This window comes from Chrysemys picta, chromosome 3 (genome assembly GCF_011386835.1).
Source record: "Chrysemys picta bellii isolate R12L10 chromosome 3, ASM1138683v2, whole genome shotgun sequence".
NCBI classification, from domain to species: Eukaryota; Metazoa; Chordata; order Testudines; family Emydidae; genus Chrysemys; species Chrysemys picta.
The window spans coordinates 74,259,033-74,280,295 of record NC_088793.1 but is presented as its reverse complement, the minus strand read 5'-3'; the positions used below and the strand labels follow the sequence as shown (position 1 = coordinate 74,280,295).

Sequence of the window (21,263 nt, the reverse complement as noted above, 5' to 3'; positions counted from 1 at the left end):
CAAACTTATGCCGGTATAATTATATTGCTCAGGGGTGTGCTGAACTCCCAGTGTAGACAGTGCTATGTCGATGGAAGGCTTTCTCCTGTCAGCATAGGTAGCGTCTTCACTAAGAACTGTAGCGGTACAGCAACACTGTAAGTGTAGACAAGTCCTGAGTATGTATGGTGAGAATACCTGGAAGCTGGGGGAAATCTGCAAAGGTTCCAAAATGGCCACTAATGCAGGGCAGGGTCCCACTATCCTGGCCACATTCCAATGACAGGTCCAATTGAAGGGTTCTGGGGGTAGTTGGAAAGAGAGGATCTGTGCGGAGACTGACGGGTCCTGCTTCAGGGTTGTGATAAGCAAGATCCCATCCTTGAGTCCAATGAGGATTCCCCTTCTTCTGATGATGGCAGGGCCAATCCAGTCAGTGCCAGAGACCAGTGTTGAGAGCCTGGCGATGAAAGCAGTGATGCCATCATAACAGAGTTGCAAGGGTCCACCTGTCCGGGAAGCAGGCAACTGAACTACTGGAGGTTGAATCAGTGGCAGCAGCGCCAAAGGACCAGACACCTGTAAAAAAGGAGACACCAACACCAAGAAGAAGAACAGGTTTTTGCTGCTGCAAACGTCTGGCACTGAGGTGGTCTCTTGTTGCAGGGCCAAAGAAGCTAACAGTGTTCCTTGCAGAACCCAAGCCAACTGTTCTGACTTAGGCACTGATTTGGAGAAGAAGTGCTTAGGTTTCAGGTGCACACTACTCTACTCCTTCTTGATCCTCTTACCAGACTAAGGGTGGAGACCATCTCCTGGCTGGTATCTCTCTGAAAGCTTTGTATTTCTTCCTTGGCATGGGCAAGGAAGAACAGTGCCGGGATTCCAATAAAGTGGAAGGTGCGCTTCTCACTCAAGCTGCAGCACTCGGCATAGAGTCAGACTGGAATGGTGAGCACCGTGTATATCAGCAGGAATTTCAGCCTTCTCTCCCTATCCTTCATCCTCAGCTTGAACTCCCTGCAAATCTGGCACTGGTCCTTCACTTGTGCTTCCCCGAAAGCACTTCAGGCAGCTATTTTGTAGGTCACTCACTGGCCTAGGCCGGAGCAAGAAGCACAAAGCTTGAAACCCAGTGGTCAGGGCATACCTTGATAGCGTGAACAGAAAAAACCCCAAATGGGAAAAACAAACAAGAAGTTCATTTTTATTATATAACACAGCTAAAACTTAACATCTATCCTAACAACACTAAAGACTAGACTTAATTATATACATACATACTATGTTCGCAAAGGCTGAGAGAAACAACTGTTCTGGAATAGATCATAATTCCAATGACTGTTGCAGGAGTTAAGAAGAAACTGAGGGGGATTAGGAGTGGCTACGCATGCAGCAGCAGGGGGAACTCAAGCCACTCAACGGGTATCACTGAGGGAAAACGTTTCTGCTGGCCATGTACTGGTGCTCCAACACCAAGAGTTGACTGCACAAGTGTAACTACTAAAAGAAGAAGAAATTTTAAATGTAGTTGTTTATTGCATGTCCACATAACATGCATGTCCCAATACTTTAAAATGTGCATACCTTGTGTCTGAGTTCTAGGTCAGTCAGTTACAAGCAAAGCAGCCCCTTTCATTTCTCTCAAGATCAGGTCATACCATATACAGTTCAAGAGTTCACACAATAGCTGAGAAATATCTATCAGAGCATGTGATAATGCCAAATACATACATTTTAGAAAGCACTTACTTGTCTACAATGTACTTCACATTGCTGTACATACTGTGATCATCTCGATCTTTATATGGCTCAATATGAAAAGTGACCTGTAAAATGAAAATGCAATAAATGCAATATGGATTATAAAACATTACAGAACATAAAAGCCATTTGGTGTTATTTGTCTAAGTAGTATCAGGCACACCAACAGAGCTCTAGAAAGAGGGATTTTGAAAAGTCTCCACAATGCTATGTGTGTAATTTATTCAAGACCACTATTCCTGAAGACTAACTCAATAAGACTCACTATTTTTGGACTGCCAAGATTAACAACACAGATTCGATGAAAAAATAGAAAACTATACACCTACTCTTTATTACTAGTTTTATATAAGATTGCTTTTCTAAGCTACTATAAGTAATAAGCATGTTGGGAAAAAACTACTAAAATACATAAATATAGAGAGTATTCTAAGCTAGTTAACTAAAAGATTATCTATTTACAGTTCCAAAGCTGATTATAAAAAACTTTGATCAGCTGTATTCTATTTCTAAACAGCAACAATATATTCCAGTTGTTACAGATAATATTTCTCCAAGGAGAGCTTTCAGTGAGAAATTAGATTTTAAAATGCAGAATGTGAGAAGTTTACCTTTAATTTAGAGTTTTATAGGTTCATCAACAGCAATAAATACCTAGGCACTAAATCTAATATACTACCAATGCTATTTCAGGAATGGGGCTTATGAAATTATTTATGCTATAAACTTCAGCTCACTTCAAACTAAACGCCATTGTTTTCAACTACCCAATTAAAAGGAAGAATGTTTTTACATTAATCATTGCTGGCAGTTTTTCAGAAGCAGTTTTTAGGTAAAATGCATATAATAAAACCAATATTCAGCCAGTCTCCAGTGAAATTTGTCACTATTACAAAGATTTTTTCACAAACTGAAGTGAAACACACTGCTGGACTAAATTGTTAGGATTGTTAAGCTTCCCTCAATTGTCCTATTATTTCTTTTTACTTCAGTCCAATAAAGAGGCAAATCATACTTGACAAGGGTACTTCTAGTTACACACTGTTATATGACCTTGTTTTTCTCTCTTTAGATTGAAAATAATTTCTTTTGCATAATGATTCTGAGTTTATTGACAAGTCTATCATCTTTAACTCTAATCATTTTCTCATTCAAATTGCAAGGATGCTTGCAAAATAGAATATTGAAGATGAAATTCACTGTGCTAAGAATAGACGTTGAGTATAGGTACTGAGAAAAAAATTATTCCAATGCTACTGCTAATCTCTTTCCTGCTAACTTCCTGATTTTAATTTTAATCCATTAACACTTTAGGGAATAATACATTACAACCTTTATATTTCCTAATGCAGAAGAGAACTGTTCAACCAGTAGTAACTGAATCAAAAAATAATTTTGGGTCTTTTTGCACATCATTTGTGAACTACTCCTGATAGTTGAGAACATATTTAAGCTTTCCTAAGTCATCACCAAATATTTTGGGTGAGCAATTTTTAGACTATTGGTTGTCTGTAAGTTGCTCACTTTGAGTATTCACTATTCAAGAGAATGCTCATATGGTTTTGTTTCTTCTCGCTGATTATAAATAACATACACATGACAAATAGTTACCAGATAAATAATGTACTTAAGGTATGAATCTGAAACCAGAATTTGTGAACATTTTTCTGCATATTCCTGAACAACGAATAGCAGCAACTCAAATTTGGGCTTTTTATTATTAAGTCTTTTCCATTATTTGACTAGTTCTTATACTAATACAGTATCTCCTATCTCTCACTTTATTTCATGGTATGAACTACTGGGGCAGTCTCATAGATAACAGAGAAAAACCTTAGGGCAGGTCTTCACTACGGGGGGGGGGGGGTCGATTTAAGATACGCAAATTCAGCTACGCGAATAGCGTAGCTGAATTCGACCTATCGGAGCCGACTTACCCCGCTGTGAGGACGGCGGCAAAAATCGACCTCCACGGCTCCCCGTCGACGGCGCTTACTCCCACCTCCGCTGGTTGAGTAAGAGCGTCGATTCGGGGATCGATTTTCGCGTCCCGACGAGACGCGGTAATTCGATCCCCGAGAGATCGATTTCTACCTGCCGATTCAGGCGGGTAGTGTAGACTTAGCCTTAGAGAACTGGAAATGGATAAAGGGGTGTTAACATTCTGGGTTATGAGCATATATGTAATACCAATACTGGGCTATAAGGGGTACTTAAAAGTATAGATATAATACCAGGGTTATGTCTCAGTAAGAGATACTTGCTCCATATAGCTACATTAATCTATGGTTCAAAATGATGTAGTGTGCTAGGACAGAAAAGACCCTCAGCCACTTTATGACAATAGGTGGCAGGCTGGGAAGGGGACAGAGCAGCACAAGAGTAAATTTGGTGCGGTCTCTTATCCCAGCTATGGGTCTTGCTATAGCTTTATGTCCATTACCCTCAGACTGCTACAAAGCCAGATTTCAGAGTAGCAGCCGTGTTAGTCTGTATCCTCAAAAAGAACAGGAGTACTTGTGTTAGTCTCTAAGGTGCCACAAAGCCAGAGTGAACCAGAGTGTATCATTACACAGATGTGATACAGTATGAGAGTCCCTATGATATTTCTTTCCACCACAATCTCAATATCTACTGACATGGTTTCATGTGAAGACAGGCCATGAAAATACAATTACAACCATAAGGCCCAATGTTTATAGCATGATCTGAGCGGTCACCTGCTTGCTCTTCTATATTCTTTCTGTCACATCATCAGTGTCTCAGATTCTGTTGTAGGGCAGAAACATTTTGAATTGAGCCATGTTTTGCAGTTTGTATGTATTTCAAATGTCTTTGGAGGCCAAACTAGGACTTGACGTTGTTTTGTCATGATTAAGGCTGCGAGGTTGTCCCTTTCTGTGACTTCTGAAGTGGCCGATGCATCTGGATCAGGAGCAGTTCAGGCAGCCCTGCACCAGGTGCACTGGCTGCTGCTAGGGCAGTCTCAGGCCCCCATCTCCAGCAGCAGAGTTTATGTTTGGGAGGAGGCAGGGGGTTGGGGCACTGTACGGGGTGAGGCAGGCTCTGGGCAGTGCTTACCTGGGAGGCTCCCCGGAAGCAGCGACACCCCCCTCGCTCAGCTGCTAGGTGGAGGCGTGGCAAGGCAGCTCTGCACACTGCCTCCGCCCAGAGCGGGAACTGTGGCCAATGGGAGCTGTGGTGATGGTGCCTGCAGGTGACCGCCTCACCCCGTCCAGTGCCCCAACCCCCTCCCACATCCAAATTCTGCTGCTGCCCGGGGAGGGGTGGGGGGTGGGAAGGAGGGGAGGGGGAGTTGCAGAGCCTGGCAGGGAGCCTACCGGCACCATCAATCGCTCTCTCCAACCCCCCCCCCAGGCACCAATGGGGGTCCCTGGTCGCATGCCGCGACCCAGGCCCCTTCCCCCCATATCAGCGTCGTCGCCCCCCCTCCGCAGGCAGCCCCCCCAAGTTTTATTCACTGGTATTTTTACTAAAAGTCATGGACAGGTCACAGGCCGTTAATTTTTGTCCTAAAAATATTGGTGACTAAAACGTAGCCTTAGTCATGATGAATCACCACCACATGAATGGGTCATATATTGCCCTCTGACACACTCCAAAGTGGCGTATTTGAGCAGCCAGTTGTCTAAGCACATGTACTCCCAGCCTCTATAAGCAGGCCATAACCAACATCAAATATTTATTAAGAACATGTGGAGTCAGCTGGCTCAAAAGTCAAGACACAAAACTGGCAGCATACTTCCCAAGTACGAGAAATGCACAAGTATTTTCAAAGGTCACAGTGCAATAGCACTACCACTCACCAAAGGGGCCAAGAAACCTTTAGAGCTAGGAACGTCTGCCTGCCTTGGACTAGGGAGTCAAGATTTGACAAGTGAGAATCCTGCATAGATAATATTTTTAGAGAACTTGTGTTCTCAGTTCCAGCCTTCCTAATGAAAGATTAAATAATCTATACAATAAAATAATCTAGTCAGAATATCCAATGTGGCCAAACTAATGTTCTCTGACTTTTAAACAGTTATTTCTCAACCCTAAAGTTGCACTAAAACTACTCATTTCAGTTAATCCAATCTATCATTTAACTGATACTGGACGCAGAGGGGGTTTTTTGTCGATAATTATTTCTATGAATCATTCAAGGCACACAGTTAAAAGAAGTGAATTAAAAACAGCTTCTGGAAGCGTAGCTCATAGGATTTGGTTTTAATTTCACAAGGGAATTGATGGCACATGGCATCTGAAGAGGTGCCAACAGCTTTTTGAGGCGTATAAGTCTGCTTTTCTCAGTATCTTTCAGAGCATCTCAAACTATGTTATCGACATACTTACATCACAGAGGTGTTCAAAATGTAATGTATTTTACCCTACTTTAAAATGGATAGGAGGACCCAGGGAGAGAAAGACACAAACAGAAAGGCAATGATGAGTTGACCAGCATACTTCAGCAAGTCAGAGACTGACCCAGGAATTGAACCGGGGAGTCCTGGCTCCATGTCCCCTTTAACCACTGAACAACACTGACTTTAATAACTTATAAACATTTAATGTGAACTGATATTTGGTAAAAAATTACCTTGACTAGTAATAATATTTTAGCATGGAAAACACATTTGGCTACAATACAAGAGTGACACACTTTATTAAAAATGTAGTGTAAGGACACAAAAGATGTGTTAACCACTTAAATGGCATTATGTTTATTTACTTTAAATGAAATAAAAAGAAATAACCACACCACCTAAAAAGCCAAGCTTCAGAATAAAATCCAAACATGCAAAATCCAATACCCAACTGAAATAATAATAATAAAAAAAACCTAGACTGGAAGAACAACATAGCTTTCCTTAAATTAGGCAAAGAAACGCTTGGGCTCCATGTTTGCCAGCTTCAATGAGTTATTATTCTACTTTTATCTTACCTTTGGGATTGATAAAATGCACATAACTTGAATCTCCCTTGCAAATAACTAGGGCCCTACCAAATTCACAGCCACGAAAAACACGTCACGGACCATGAAATCTGGTCTCCCCCTATTAAATATGGTCTTTTGTGTGCTTTTACCCTATAGATTTCATGGGGGAGACCAGCGTTTCTCAAATTGATGGTCCTGACCCAAAAGGGGGGGGGGGGGGTCACAAGTTATTTTAAGGGGATCACAGTATTGCTAACCTTACTTCTGCGCTGCCTTCAGAGCTGGGCAGCCGGAGAGTGGTGGCTACCGGCCGGGTCCCCAGCCAGCAGCCGTTCAGAAGTAAGGGTGGCAATACCATACCACGCAATCCTTACTTCTGTGCTGCTGCTGGTGGCAGCTCTGCCTTCAGAGCTGGGCTCCCAGCCAGCAGCTGCCGCTCTCTGGCCAGCCAGCTCTGAGGTGGTGCCACCGCCAACACTAGTGCAGAAGTAAGGGTATCAGTACAACCCCTTCTACGATAACCTTGTGACTCCCCCCAACTCCTTTTTGGGTCAGGACCAGTACAATTACAACACTGTGAAATTTCAGATTTAAATATCTGAAGTCATGAAAATTTATGATTTTTAAAATCCTATGACTGTGAAATTGACCAAAACAGACCGTGAATTAGGTAGGGAAATAACAGTCATAGGATCTGTTGATTTTTCTCTCTTTCAAAGTCTTTTTTTAGCAGATGGTGTAGTTTCTTTAGGTAATCCTCAGTGGGATCAGAGGATAATGGCCTGTAAAATGTGGTGTTAGAGAGCAATCCATCGGTCTACAACCTATCCTGAAAGATGATCCTTTACTCTCACAGATCTTGGGAGACAGACCTGTCCTCGCTTACAGACAACCCCCCAACCTAAAGCAAATACTCACCAGCAACCACACATCACTGAACAAAACCACTAACCCAGGAACCTATCCTTGTAACAAACCCCGATGCCACATAACTCTGTCCACATATCTATTCAAGTGACATCATCATAGGACCTAATCACATCAGCCATACCATCAGGGGCTCGTTCACCTGCACATCTACCAATGTGATATATGCCATCATGTGCCAGCAATGCCCCTCTGCCATGTACATTGGCCAAACCGGACAGTCTCTACGCAAAAGAATTAATGGACACAAATCTGACATCAGGAATCAAAATACTCAAAAACCAGTGGGAGAATACTTTAACCTGTCTGGTCATTCAGTGACAGACCTGCGGGTGGCTATATTACAACAGAAAAACTTCAAAAACAGACTCCAACGAGAGACTGCTGAGCTAGAATTGATATGCAAACTAGACACAATCAACTCCGGTTTGAATAAGGACTGGGAATGGCTGAGCCATTACAAACATTGAATCTATCTCCCCTTGTAAGTATTCTCACACTTCTTATCAAACTGTCTGTACTGGGCTAGCTTGATTATCACTTCAAAAGTTTTTTTTTTCTCTTAATTAATTGGCCTCTCAGAGTTGGTAAGACAACTCCCACCTGTTTATGCTCTCTGTATGTGTGTATATACATCTCCTCAATATATGTTCCATTCTATATGCATCCGAAGAAGTGGGCTGTAGTCCACGAAAGCTTATGCTCTAATAAATTTGTTAGTCTCTAAAGTGCCACAAGTACTCCTGTTCTTCTTTTCACTAAGATAAAGATACGTAAGCATCTATTGGTGGAGATACTGTTTATACTGATCATTCAGAAGTCAATTTGTTTCCATTACTTTAACACAGGGGTGGGCAAACTACAGCCCAAGGGCTGGATCTGGCCTGCCAGCCGTTTTAATCCGGCCCTCGAGCTCCCGCTGGGGAGCGGGGTCTGGGGTTCGCCCTGTTCCAGTGTTCCATCTGGGAAGCAGGGTCGGGGGGCACTCCGCACGGCTCCCAGAAGCAGTGGCATGTCCCACCTCCAGCTCATACACATAGGGGCAGCCAGGGGGCTCCGCATGCTGCCCCTGCCCTAAGTGCCGCCCCCGCAGCTCCCATTGGACGGGAACCATGGCCAATGGGAGCTGCAGGGGCGGCACTTGCGGATGGGGCAGCACGCAGTAGAGCCGCCTGGCCGCGCCCCCGTGTAGGAGGGGACATGCCGCTGCTTCCGGAGCCGCTTGAGGCAAGCGCCGCCCAGAGCCAGCACCCCTGAGGCACCCTTCCCCCCCCCATGCCCCAGCCCTGATCCCCCTCCCACCCTCTGAACCTATCAGTCCCAGCCTGGAGCACCCTCCTACAGCCCAAACCCCTCATCCCCAGTCCAACCTCAGAGTCTGCACACCCAGCCTGAGCCCTCAACCCTCACCCTGCATTCCACTCCCCTGCCCTAGCCCAGAGCCCCCTCCTGCACCCTGAATGCCTCATTTTTGGCCCCCACCCCAGAGCCCACACCCCCAGCCAAAGCCCTCACCCCCTCCCATACCCCAACCCCAATTTCGTGAGCATTCATGGCCTGCCATACAATTTCCACCCCTGCTTTAACACATACTGCTTCCACTAGCCTACAGGCTATTTGTGGAAATGGATCCACATTTAACTCATGAATGTCCAAGCACATTCTGTTCATACAGGGTTTGTTTTCTTAAAAAGGATAATATTAAAGAGTTATTAAAAAGTTGTTGCAGTCATAGTACTAAGTTATTAAAATACTTCTTGTAGAAATTAGTGTTTTCTAGCACTTTTTCTTTTTAAAAAGCCAATTTTTATTTAAACTAGAGGTTCTGGGTTACTATTGTAGAAAGTGAACCAATGCTGCTTCCATCAATTAAAAAAAAAAAAAAAAAGGGACTGAGTTATTTGACTATAGAAAGAGCTTTAAAAAAAAAAAAAAAAACACCCAACTTCATTAATTGTAGTTTAAAGTAAGTCTAATGCTTTATTCTATCTTAAATTATATTACTCATCACTATAATATTACAATTAAATAAGTCATTTAAGGAGTTCCTATGAATTGAACTCTATTACAGACCTCTTAAAATAGGTGGTACAAATTCACAAAAGAAAATTTAAAATTCTTAGAACATTTATACAATGACTTCAAAAGGTAAGTGAAAAGAAAACCCACAAGAAGGAATGAACACAGATAAAGCACCTTAAAAATCAAGATAAACGGTCTAGTTTCATGAAAGCCAAATTACTAACAATTCACTTTGAAATTCTCTACATGCCACGCTACATGAAAAATAATGCTTTAAGTCTGTTTAAATCCAAAATATATACAACCGTTAAAAGAGAACTAATTATATAGTTTATGAACATATATCTGTACATTTGATCTAGAGATGTACTGAATATGAATACTTTAAAATTACTATACCTTTAGATTGTGTTTATGTGCATTATCCAAAATAACAGGCACCAAATCTTCACCAGGTTCCCCATTTTCATCAGCCATACCAGGAGGGTACCATGAAAGGGCTATGACACCTAAGATATAAAATATGAGCTTGAGTTATACCACCAAAAACAACATTATGCCTACTAAAAGTTTAAAGAAACAGAAGTGTGTACATGATAGCTATAAATATCATGTTAATGTATAACAGTTTATACAGCTAACTGAATAATTGTCATTTCTGAGTAAGATTGGCATTTGATAAAAAATATATGCAAATACTTCTTACAGCCAAGAACAATATATAAGTATGGTTTGAATTTTTTTTTAAATGAAATAAGTGAAGGGCAAGGCTTTCAAATGCAGCTATACATCTAATTTGACTATGCAATTACTGCAGATGTACACACCAACGTTATAATTGTATGCAGATTGTCAAATAAGCAAGGTACAGAAATAGCCATGGTGGAATTTTAAGTGCCTTGTACAATTCCCCTCCATTCCTCTGAGTGATGTTAAATGCAACAGTATATTTACTAACTAAAAGCCTTAGTTATTACATAAAGGTTACACTACCCATGATCTCTGCACCACATTCTTATTGACCGACTGTCACAGGTTGCCTTTAGATCAAGGAAAAGGATGGCACATGGGTCTAACTTTGTAGACACAGCCAGTGGACCATAAATCATATGGTCCATAGACAACAAAGATCTGAAAACAACATTACATACTTACAAAAAAATAGCCATAAATTGATTTGGCACAAGAGTCTTTTCAATAAGATTTATTCCTGTACTTAATGTTTTAAAACCATTTTGAATAGCATTGTGTATTTTATGGAAATGCAAGTAAAATTTTAATTCCACTGGAAACGCTAACACTGACATATAATCACTGGATCATTTCATTCTGTTCCCATTAAAGACAATAGCAAAGCTTCTGGAGTTTAATGGGATTAGAGCAGGCCCACTATCTCATGACAATTAAGTTATGCCACTATTATAAGACTCAGTTAATGCATGGGTTATGCATAGTTCTGTATAAATCACTGACTACTGGTATCCAGGCTAAAGTTTAAATGAAAATTTATGATGACTAAATCAAGAAATTATAAGGTAATAACCTAGAAAATTCCCACAAGAATCTAGCAGAGGAATGTTTTCTGGTCCATCTGAAGAGCCTTTTTCTTTTCAATAACAAAAACAACTTTTAGACTTTAGACAGATTCCTTAAGAAATAAGTCAAATTGAAGCAGACAGTATAATAAGATTGCCAGTAGTCCAGGATTTCCCCGGGAGGAAAATACATAGCATATGCATATTCTACAAGTCCACAAACAGGATTGCCAGTAGCACTATCTTGAAACAATTCAATTTCAGACCCCAATGCAACAGCAATCTCCTTTTCCTGTCTTGTCCATCCAACTGTACTAAACACTTAAAAGACTACACTTTCAGGTTTTTCTAGTTCTTGCTTTCTCAATAAAAAACCAACAGTCATGATACAGAATCCTTTTGAAAAAAAAAAGGAAAAAAGGTTAATGAAATTATTCCTGAGTTATAAGTCTCAGGAAAAATGCCCTATATTTTTAATTGACAGAGAAATATGGCACTAGTTGCTGCTGAATATGAAAATAAGTCAAAGGAAGCAAATATACCTTCCCCAAATAACTTATTTGTAAATTCGAGAAAAATGCCACGTTACTTTAAAAAAGTACATCTGATATGCATATTGTAAAAAGTATCAGAGAAGCTGAGACAGAATACATTAGCAAACAATGACTTGCACTGGAACAGAACTTTGAAATAATATATATTTCTGAAATGCAGTAGGACAACAACTGTTGGGATTTACAGCCAGGTATTAAAGTAATTATACATGAATGACAGTTCACATAAGTGGGAGAGTGGGTACTATATCTAAAAGATTTCATACACTCTAATGAGAGAAAATTTTGAGTGAAGAGGACTTTACAGAAGAATGTGTATGGAAACTAATCACAAACATAAAAATACAAGTACAAGTAGGAACATACTACCAACCTCCAAGCTCAGAAAATGATATTTGAGAGCATGACATTTAGGAGACTGAACCAGCAACAAAATCTAATAGAATAGGAATAATACAACGTGCAACTACCTGCACATAAATTGGTCAGATATCAAGTTGGGACATGGTTGAGAAAATCGTGGAGGATAATGAGTATACAGTAATTCCATCATAAGACACTTGCATGGTGCTAAATAAAAAAAGGAAGAAATGGAAAACAAAATAAATCCAGTATGGTTCAATGGTCATGTTATAGAAATAAGAGAAATCCAGCTCAAGTGAAACCAATAGAAAAGGATAAATATGATAAGAAAAATTTAAGATGGAAAGTAAAAGGGCATGAGGAGAGCACATAGATAAGCATATAAGAATAATAAATTATCAAAATACACCTGGAACAGGAAGCCTGCAAAGAATCAATGGGTGCACTGGATGTTAAGGCACATAGGGAACAACTGAGGAAAAAGACAGCTTCTCTGCACTGCTCTGATTTATATTTTTGTATTAGTTTTCACCCCAGAGGTTGTTAAGAAGATACTTACTACAGATCTTCTCTTCACAGGTAAAAAAGAGAAGTACTCTTGGAGACTGAAGTGGCAAAGGGAGGAACAAACTAAAAAAAGTAAATAGCAGCAAGCCACTAGAACCTGGTACTCATTCCACAGATCTGACAGAATTGAAGGTTCAAGTGATTGAATATTTTTGTTAGCAGCGCAATCTCACTAAAATCAGACACTGATGGAAGATAGCAAAAGTTGGACCTATTAGGCATACCCATGCATTATAAACTAGTGAGATACACTTCAGAACCAGATAAATTAATTGAAATAAAGAGTTATAAAATATCTAGCAGAACCATGTGATAAGGACGAACCTTGTAAAGGAAAATTCTGCCTCTCCAATCTTCTAGAATTCCTTGACCACACCACCAGAATAGTGGATAATAGAACTGGTTAAACCAATTTATTTAACTAAGTCTGTTTGAAAGCGTAAAGGCCCACATAAAAGGCTAGTAAGAAAACTAAGGCCAGATGTAAAGTACTGTGATGGATTAGAAACTGTCTAAGAGACAAATAATGGGAATAATGGTCAGTTCTGCAGCACAGGAAAAGGTGAACAGTATCCCAAACATCCATACTAGGACTGATGTTTATTGTAGCAATTAAGGATCCACAAAAGCAAGTGAACTCTGAAATAAAATGAAATTATTTGAGATAGTCAAGACTAGACAGAACCAAGATAAAATTCAGAGGAACCTTATATAGGTGTATCAGCAATGTACACTGAAAGAAATAATTTAAACTACTCACACACACTGCTGAGTCCTAAATCAACTGTTATTACTCGGCAAAAAGAAGAATGCATCAAATCTTGTCTACACCAGGAATTTCTTCCTAATGTTCTCCACCAATTCAGCTTTACTGGAGGTAAAGATTATGGCCTGAAGCTTAACGGATTATACCTTATAAAACTGTAAACAAGGTGATAATTGTTGCAAGTGTTTTAATCACTTTGCCAGTGAGAGAAAACACCACTGTGCTTACAATGTCAGCAGCAACCTGCCCACACTAGTGCTCTCACTGTTGCTAACACCAATGGAACTGTCCCAGTGTTAGTAACAACAGGAAATTTAAGTTTCTTAAAAAACAAAAAAAACCCATCACTGATATGAACATATCAATCTTTGTTCAATATGTAGCTGTGGTCAAGAAAGCTAACAATGTTAGGAAGTATGAAGATTGGGATAGAAAATATTAATGAAAACATTATAATGGCATTATACCAATTGACAGTAAGTCTTCACCTTGAATACTGTGGTCAGGTCTGGTCAAATAATATATCTGTAGAAACAGAAGGGGGTCCAGATGCATATGATAAAATAATTAGAAGCATAAAAAGAAATCCAAAAGAGGAAAAACAGAAAAGATTATGACTGCCTAGTTTACAGAAGAAATAAATAAGAAGGGCTATAATAGAAGTATATAAAATGAAGAATGGCATAGAAAAGTTAAGCTGAGTGCTCCTATTTATGTTCTCCCTCTCATTTAATATAAAAACTGGGGACAAACAATGAATCACATTAATAAATTTTAAATTTAAGAGATAAAGGAAATACTGGTCTATAAGTTTAAAAAAATTAAACAATTAGCCTACAGTACAACCCATTCTACCAGGCATTAATGTTGTCAAGAGCTTAACAAATTTCAAAGAAGCATTGGACATGTATATGGATAGTAAGAATTTCCTTAGTTACAAAGTACAGGAGGAAAATTGTACAAGGGATATAATCCCTCATAAATCAGGGCATAAAACAATTATTAGGTGATAGTGGTTGGCTAGAATGTTCCTCTGTGGACAGGTTATTCCATAATTGTCTATTATGGGATTTCTTGAACCAGCCTCTGAAACTGTGACTCAAACGCTTCAATGCCAACTGGCAATGCAATTACAATACACTGATCCTGGTACATACATTCTGGTTCACCAAAGAACATCGTGTGAAATCATAAATGAAAGCCAGGATCAATCATGTTGGTCAATAATATTGTTGTGAAACTTCTAGACAGATACTATATAAGGAGTGTAAGTATATATGTTTTAAGATCTGTGTCGAGGCAGAGTTGATAAATGGAGTTTTCTGTCAAAGGATGCCTATTCACCAGTCTCTCTAGCATGTAAATTAAGCACTGTAAGTTAACGCAATGGAGAGTCATTTACAAAGACAATGGGGGGATCTAAAAATCAACAGGGAGGCAGTACACTGTCTGTCCAGGGACAGACAATGAACTTTGGGGAACAGAAGGAAAAGGCAAAAAGACACAGCTTTACCCTGCATGTAAGATATAAACAGAAGACACAGTTACATTTATGAAACCAGGATCTCTTCTTACCTTGGTGGAAGACTCTGCAAGAGACTTTGGGTGTGAGAAACTTATTTAGACTGGAAGTTAGTATGCTAAATTTAGTCTCTAGAAAGTGGTTTGTAATTATTTTATATGTGACCTTATGTTTCCATTATCTTTAGTCATTATCGCTTGAACATTTGATAAACTTATGTTGTTTTCATTATAAATGTAGTTCAGTGCTGTGATATTAACCAAGGTACTGATTCTGAGTACGATCACAGAAGCTGGTGTGTACACTATCCCCTTGTAGGCAGCAAACCTAGGATTTCTGTAAGTATTCAGTGGATAAGGGACTGCTTCAAAGGGGTGGACTGGGGTGTACCTATTTTTAAACTAGGAAAAGTAAGGCCGAGTCTGGAGAGACTGTTTGGGTGGCTAACAGGCTGAAGATAGAAGAACAGGAGTACTTGTGGCACCTTAGAGACTAACAAATTTATTAGAGCATAAGCTTTCGTGGACTACAGCCCACTTCTTGTGCCACAAGTACTCCTGTTCTTCTTTTTGCGGATACAGACTAACACGGCTGCTACTCTGAAGGCTGAAGATGTGAGGGAGCTGACACCCTGGTAAATACAAGCAAGTCTGCCTGAGAACCATTACAGAAACATCTAGCACTGATCTTCTCTACTTGATAGACGTCATATCTACTACAAAAATGCCTATATCTGTATCTTTCTATTTTATACACTACACACAGAGTACTGTTAAACAAGTAAACAAATAATATAAAATTCCTTCATCTAAACAGCTATAGATATATCTGCAATCCCCAATCCTGCATCTGCTCTGAACAGGTCTATCTGTATGAAGCAGCTTGGAAGACGAGAGACTAAGTTAGGGATTGAACATAAAGTACAAAGTCACTTGTTAAAAACAGAAGTTCTCATGAAGTTATCATTGACACAAATCTCCTGTGCACACAAAAAGAAAATACCAAAGTCCCCTTACATTTCAATATCTAGAGAAAACAAAGGAGGTGAACAGTTCTGTTCACTCAAGTATCTGAGGTCAAACAAATGACTACTATGCCAAAAATAAACAAACATTTATTACCAACAGAGGCTGAACGCATTTGTTGCATGTGGGCTTCTATGACAGAAGGGTCTTTAGAGCTGTAAGTTCCAAGTTCAGGGTAAAAACTGGATGCAATATCATCTGGAGGATTGTGTCTTCCCTTTGGGTAATTGTTTGCAATTTTGGAATCCCAATGTGGCACCAGTGGATGGTTCCAGTGAATATATTTACCATCATATTGTGGATTCCCAAACCAGCTGTAGTAGAACACATGAAAGTTATAATTAGGGGAAGGCAATTCCTCTTCCATCTTTCTTACAGAGGCCATAGATGTTTTAATGCTATTCAATGCAACAGTGTGCAAATTATTGGTGTGTGTTACGCTATCCCCCCTGGCAGCAGTTAGGGGACTGTGTTTGTTTTCCAAGAGTGTTGTCCGTTGAAGTTCCGGTAAGAGACCAAGTCCAAATGGATCCCCAAAACCAGCTCTGTCAGGTCTCAGAGTCTTCAAAGCCATCATCATGGAGCAAATGAATAAAATAAAAAGCAACAAAATAATGCACGTTCTTCTGTGAAATCTTGCCATGATGTCATAGTTCAACGTCCAAACAACAGGTTTCCAGCTACAACTGGTCAAGAAAAAAATATTTTTAAATCAGATTTCTTGTCACCTATCAATTCAACAATATTAAACTCTTCATAAAATTTCTAAATAAGAGATATAGGAATAAACATAACTAATTTCTAAAAATACACTATGTTTGCATACTCTTGTACATATCGCCTTTGCTGGGAAAAAGACGACAAAATCAACACATACATTCTCAAAGAACATGCAGACATGTTTTAGTGAACCATGAAGTGAAGCTTTACAGCATCCAAGGATTATACATTTTAAGGAACATCCTACCTTTCAACTGGCTTCCTGGTTTTCCCAAGCTGCCACTAAACCCTATGAAATGGGAATTCTGGTTACATTATTTCCAAGCCACTGCTTTGTGCTTACCCTGTGTCACTGACAGAAACACCATAATATAGCTGTGATTTTTTATTTTGTGCACTTGATACTCCTGGGGGAATTCTATGTCACTGTGCATGCACAGAATTCATGTCTCCTGTAGATTTTTCCCCCTTTGTAAAATACTACATTCTGCTGAAGAGGCACTGCAATTACACTCACCAGTGGCCGCTATAGCACCAAAAGAGAGAGCAGCCAGCTCAGGGCTAGAGCAGTCAGTCCCAGAGAGGATGCTTTCCTCACAGCCCCCTGCCCGTGGGGACAGGTGAAGAGGCACGGCATATTGAGGGGTGACAGACCGCAGGCCACCCAGAGCTGCTGGGGGTCACATTGACTGGGGTTCAGAAGTATTGGGGGAGACAGACTGGGGCAGGGGCACAGGAACTACTGGGGGGACAGCATTGAGCCAGGAGCTTAATGGGAGTGGAGGGCCACATGGGATCAAAGGAGTAGCTGAGTGGCAGTGCAGGGACAGATAGGATGTGGGGAGAAGGGTGCAGCGACACATGGGGACAGGAGTAAGGAGGTGGCTGAGTGGAGGGTGCAGGTACACACGGGGACAGAGGCAGATGTGCCTGACTGAATGGGAGAGGCTAGAGGTCAGCCAGGGTCTGCCTGGGGGAGGCACCCCAATTCCCTAACAATCCTCCCTCCTCCCAAAAAAATGTTCCATACTTCTCCCACTCACACCCAACAATCCTCCAGGTTCACTTCCAGGCGCCTTTCCAAAAATTACTTCCCTCTCGCTCATTACCCCTGACTCCCCCAAGCAAAGACCTTTGCACTTCTTCTGAGGGGTGCAGATAAGGGGTGTGGGAAATAAGTTTCTGTATTGTAGTTTAAATGAATTATTATGCAAAGTTCTGTATTAATAAGCCTGGTAAGGAATCTATTTGTCAAAAAACATTTCCTGAATCTTTTTGTCATCTGTATTGTAACAGAGATACTTGTTGACAGATATTTTGGTTTATTTCAAAATAACTGAAACCGGTATGATTATAATGCATTATATTGACAGATAAGATATGCAAAATTTTAAAACACTGTGCACGGAATTTAGGTTTTTGGCGCAGAATTCCCACAGGAGTAAACATACAAATTTCAGACTCTGGATTGTAAGCTTGGGACACGACCCTCTTATTGTATGGATTTGTACAATGCTTTGCTCAATGGCCCCGGGATCCTAACTGGAACTTGGAGACATCATAACAAACTTGGCAACTGATCATTAACTGTTATATAGACAACTCCGTCACAGGTCTTTATCAGTGAAAATGGCTGTTCAACTTGTAAATGAACCCTTCTGCACTGTTTCAAGAGGATACTTTATCACTGGTAAATCCATGGGATTTAAACTGCTTCTGCAATTTATTTAAGTTCATTTAAGTTGTTGTAATGATATTTACTTTGTGTATTGACACATGATGTTGACAATTTGTATTTTAATTGTCATAAAGCTTTAACTTTTAAAATGTCAACTTCCACTGTTATTAAATAATTGTCAGGCCCTCCCTACTTTCTGACCTGCCCATAATTTCTCAACTGTGAAATTTTAAATCTCTAAAAATTGACAAAAAAATGCTTAAAACCCATCCCAACATGCGCAATTGTGAAGAATTTAAAATAAAAAATACTTAAAAAGGAAGCAGTCAATATTATCTGTTGAAATTATAAAATAAAAATTGAATTCTACCAAGCCTAATTATCATGCATTTTGCCTTGGAATGCAGCTGAACACATTAACTTATTTTTTACCTGTTGTCAGTAATGTAGGCAACTGAGTTTAACTTGAAACAAAATTGGTGGCTCAACTCCTGAAGTCTCAAAACATTTGTTAGAGTTGTTCCAGTTTCTTCCTCCTGGTCTGGGGAGTAGGGCTTAGATATGGGACTCAAAATATTTGAAATCTACCAATTTAGCTACTCCTACTATAGATAAAGATACTGAAACATCTCTCATTCCATAAGGACTCTGTAAAATCTGACATTTTCCATGTGCATGATTGTGTAATCCATATTTCACTAGTCTTTATTTCTCTAAAACCCTTACATATCTACTTTACTCACAGCTTTCTAAATTCCTATATATGAAAAAGCTACTTTTTACCAAATCTTTAGAGACTGCAGACATAAAAGCCACTTTTTCCTCTACCACCATTTGTGTCCTGCAATAATAATTTCCATATGGCTTTCATATTACTAATTCTTGCCTCTCATCCTGAGAGGAAATCCATGGGTCTTGTTCCTTCAAGGTTAATGTAATTTTACCCCTTTTTAATAACTCTCAAGCATAATCTTTTTTGTCTCATAAATATGTGGATTAAAAAATGCATTAAAAATAAGGTCTGAAAGTTCTGATTTTTTTCAGCTTGTTTTTCATATTCATTTAAATATTGCCTAACTTGTTCCTCCTGGAAGAGTCTATGACTCTGAAACTAGTAGTATCATGAGATCAATTTTCATTTGCATGGTATCTGTGATTACTTGAACTTCAGCACCGCAGCTGAAACCAGTCATTGGCAATTTTATCTTTGTGCTCCACTGAGTAGGTTTTGATGACACAAACTGAAAAAACAACAGTGGTTTGTTTGTGTAGGAGAGAGAGCCATATTTTCATTTCTCTGTCTAAAACAATTAAACAAGTCATAATATAATCATAACACGGTTCTTTCGGTTCCATCCAGTTCCCCTCCCCTCTCCTCCCTCCTTCCATGCCAAAAGGCTATAACATCGTTGGGTTCAAACATATTTAAACAAAGTTATTTTTATACCGTAGACAGAATGCGAACCTTATTTTTGATTAACCCGTCCTGAATTTTTAGAGCAAATAATGGCAGAAATGTCAAGGATCCATCAATGCTAAATATTTTATTGTATTTAGACATGGTAGTGTCCCAGTCCTGCAAAGGCTTCAATAAATTCATTGATTATAAGGCAGAAGGGACCACCATGATCACCTAGTCTGCCCCCCTTAGCTAATTCAGCAAATGCTAGGCCCATGTTAAATCCTCTTTGAACTAGAACGTCCAAAATCCGACTTTTATTTAAAAATTGCCACTGATGGAGAATCTACGGCATTACCCCACTTAAAACCGTTACAACTAAGAGGGTTTAAAGAGAGAAACTGCCGGCTGGTTCTGCCAGTTTATGTACATTTGGGACTAATCGGACCTTAGCTTAAGAGCCATTTTCAGTTTCCTCCGCACAGTGTGCCAGCTTCCCCCTTGATTCGCGTGGTTCTCGCACACCAACGTGAGTGATACAAACATTTAAATTAAACAACAAAACAAAACCCAGCAACGTGGGGCTGTAAGCCCAGCAGGGAGCGTCAGGCGGACTCAGGGCCACGGAGGATACCTGACGCTTGTGGGCCTGAGCCCCTGTGGCGACGGGCGCTACAGACAGGCCCCGGGTCCCAGCACAGGCACGTCCAGGCGCGGGTCCGGCCCAAAAATGTTGGCCGGGGGGGGGCAGGTGACACTCCGCTGTGCGCCCTCCTCACTCGCAGGCCAGCCACAGCCCGCAAAAGGAGCGCGCAGGGACTGGGTCGGAGCAGCCGCCCCCCGGCACCCGCTCCCCACCAGCGTCACTGCTGCCTGCGCACGCCCCCCCCCCCCGGCCGGGCCGAGCATGGGGCCCCCAGTCCGGAGCGGCGCTGCGAGCAGGGGCCCGGGGGTGTGAAGGGGGGAGGCGGGTACTTTGGAGGCTGCCCCCCTTACTCACCAGTCGAAGGCGGGGGCGCGGCCCTACAGCTTGGGGAAAGCGAAGCAGCAGCGCTCCGCCTAGCGGCTACTCGCGGGCGCGAGGCAGTTGGTGTCCGCACCGAGGCCTGCTGGGGCAGTTGAGGCTGCGGGGTGATCATGGGCTGAGTCAAGTCAGTTCGGGTTTTGGTCCCTAAACTGCTACTGAGCATGCTCAGACGTCTCAGCATGCGCAGTAGCTACCGGCGAAGCCTCTGCCCTGAAATGAGCGCGTTCCCCGAAGAGACGAGGGAGTCCGGTAGCGTCAGAGTTGGCTGCTGAGCATGCGCGGTAATATCTGCTGACTCCTCCTCTGCCCTCACTGTGCCCGCACTTGGGATTCCGAACGTGCTCCCTGCTGCGAAGGGTGGAGGGAGGGGAAACTGCCAAAGTTGTGCAGTGGGCGGTGAATTGCATTCACGGGCTGTTCAAACACGTGCGGCCGGGGAAGGGGAGAGGTTCATGCGGTTGGACAAAATCAGGGAC

General features: G+C 41.0%; 1 protein-coding gene across 4 annotated transcripts in view; it reads right to left on the bottom strand.

Moving 5' to 3' along the window:
- MANEA (mannosidase endo-alpha) overlaps window positions 1-21,033 on the bottom strand; it is a 32,303-nt gene extending 11,270 nt beyond the window's left edge. The window contains exons 1-5 of one of the 4 annotated variants that reach the window (XM_065588214.1): window positions 20,761-21,033; window positions 16,931-16,972; window positions 16,060-16,649; window positions 10,031-10,140; window positions 1,732-1,808 (exon numbers count right to left, since the gene is read on the bottom strand). In XM_065588214.1, the coding sequence (XP_065444286.1) occupies window positions 1,732-1,808; window positions 10,031-10,140; window positions 16,060-16,606 (734 nt within the window). In that variant the 5' untranslated portion in view covers window positions 16,607-16,649; window positions 16,931-16,972; window positions 20,761-21,033. Of the gene's footprint in view, window positions 1-1,731; window positions 1,809-10,030; window positions 10,141-16,059; window positions 16,650-16,930; window positions 16,973-18,793; window positions 19,691-20,208; window positions 20,612-20,760 lie in introns of those variants that run through there. The other 3 variants (XM_005301149.5, XM_024102449.3, XM_042857596.2) reach the window with 3 other exon arrangements.
- Window positions 21,034-21,263: the final 230 nt, after the last annotated feature.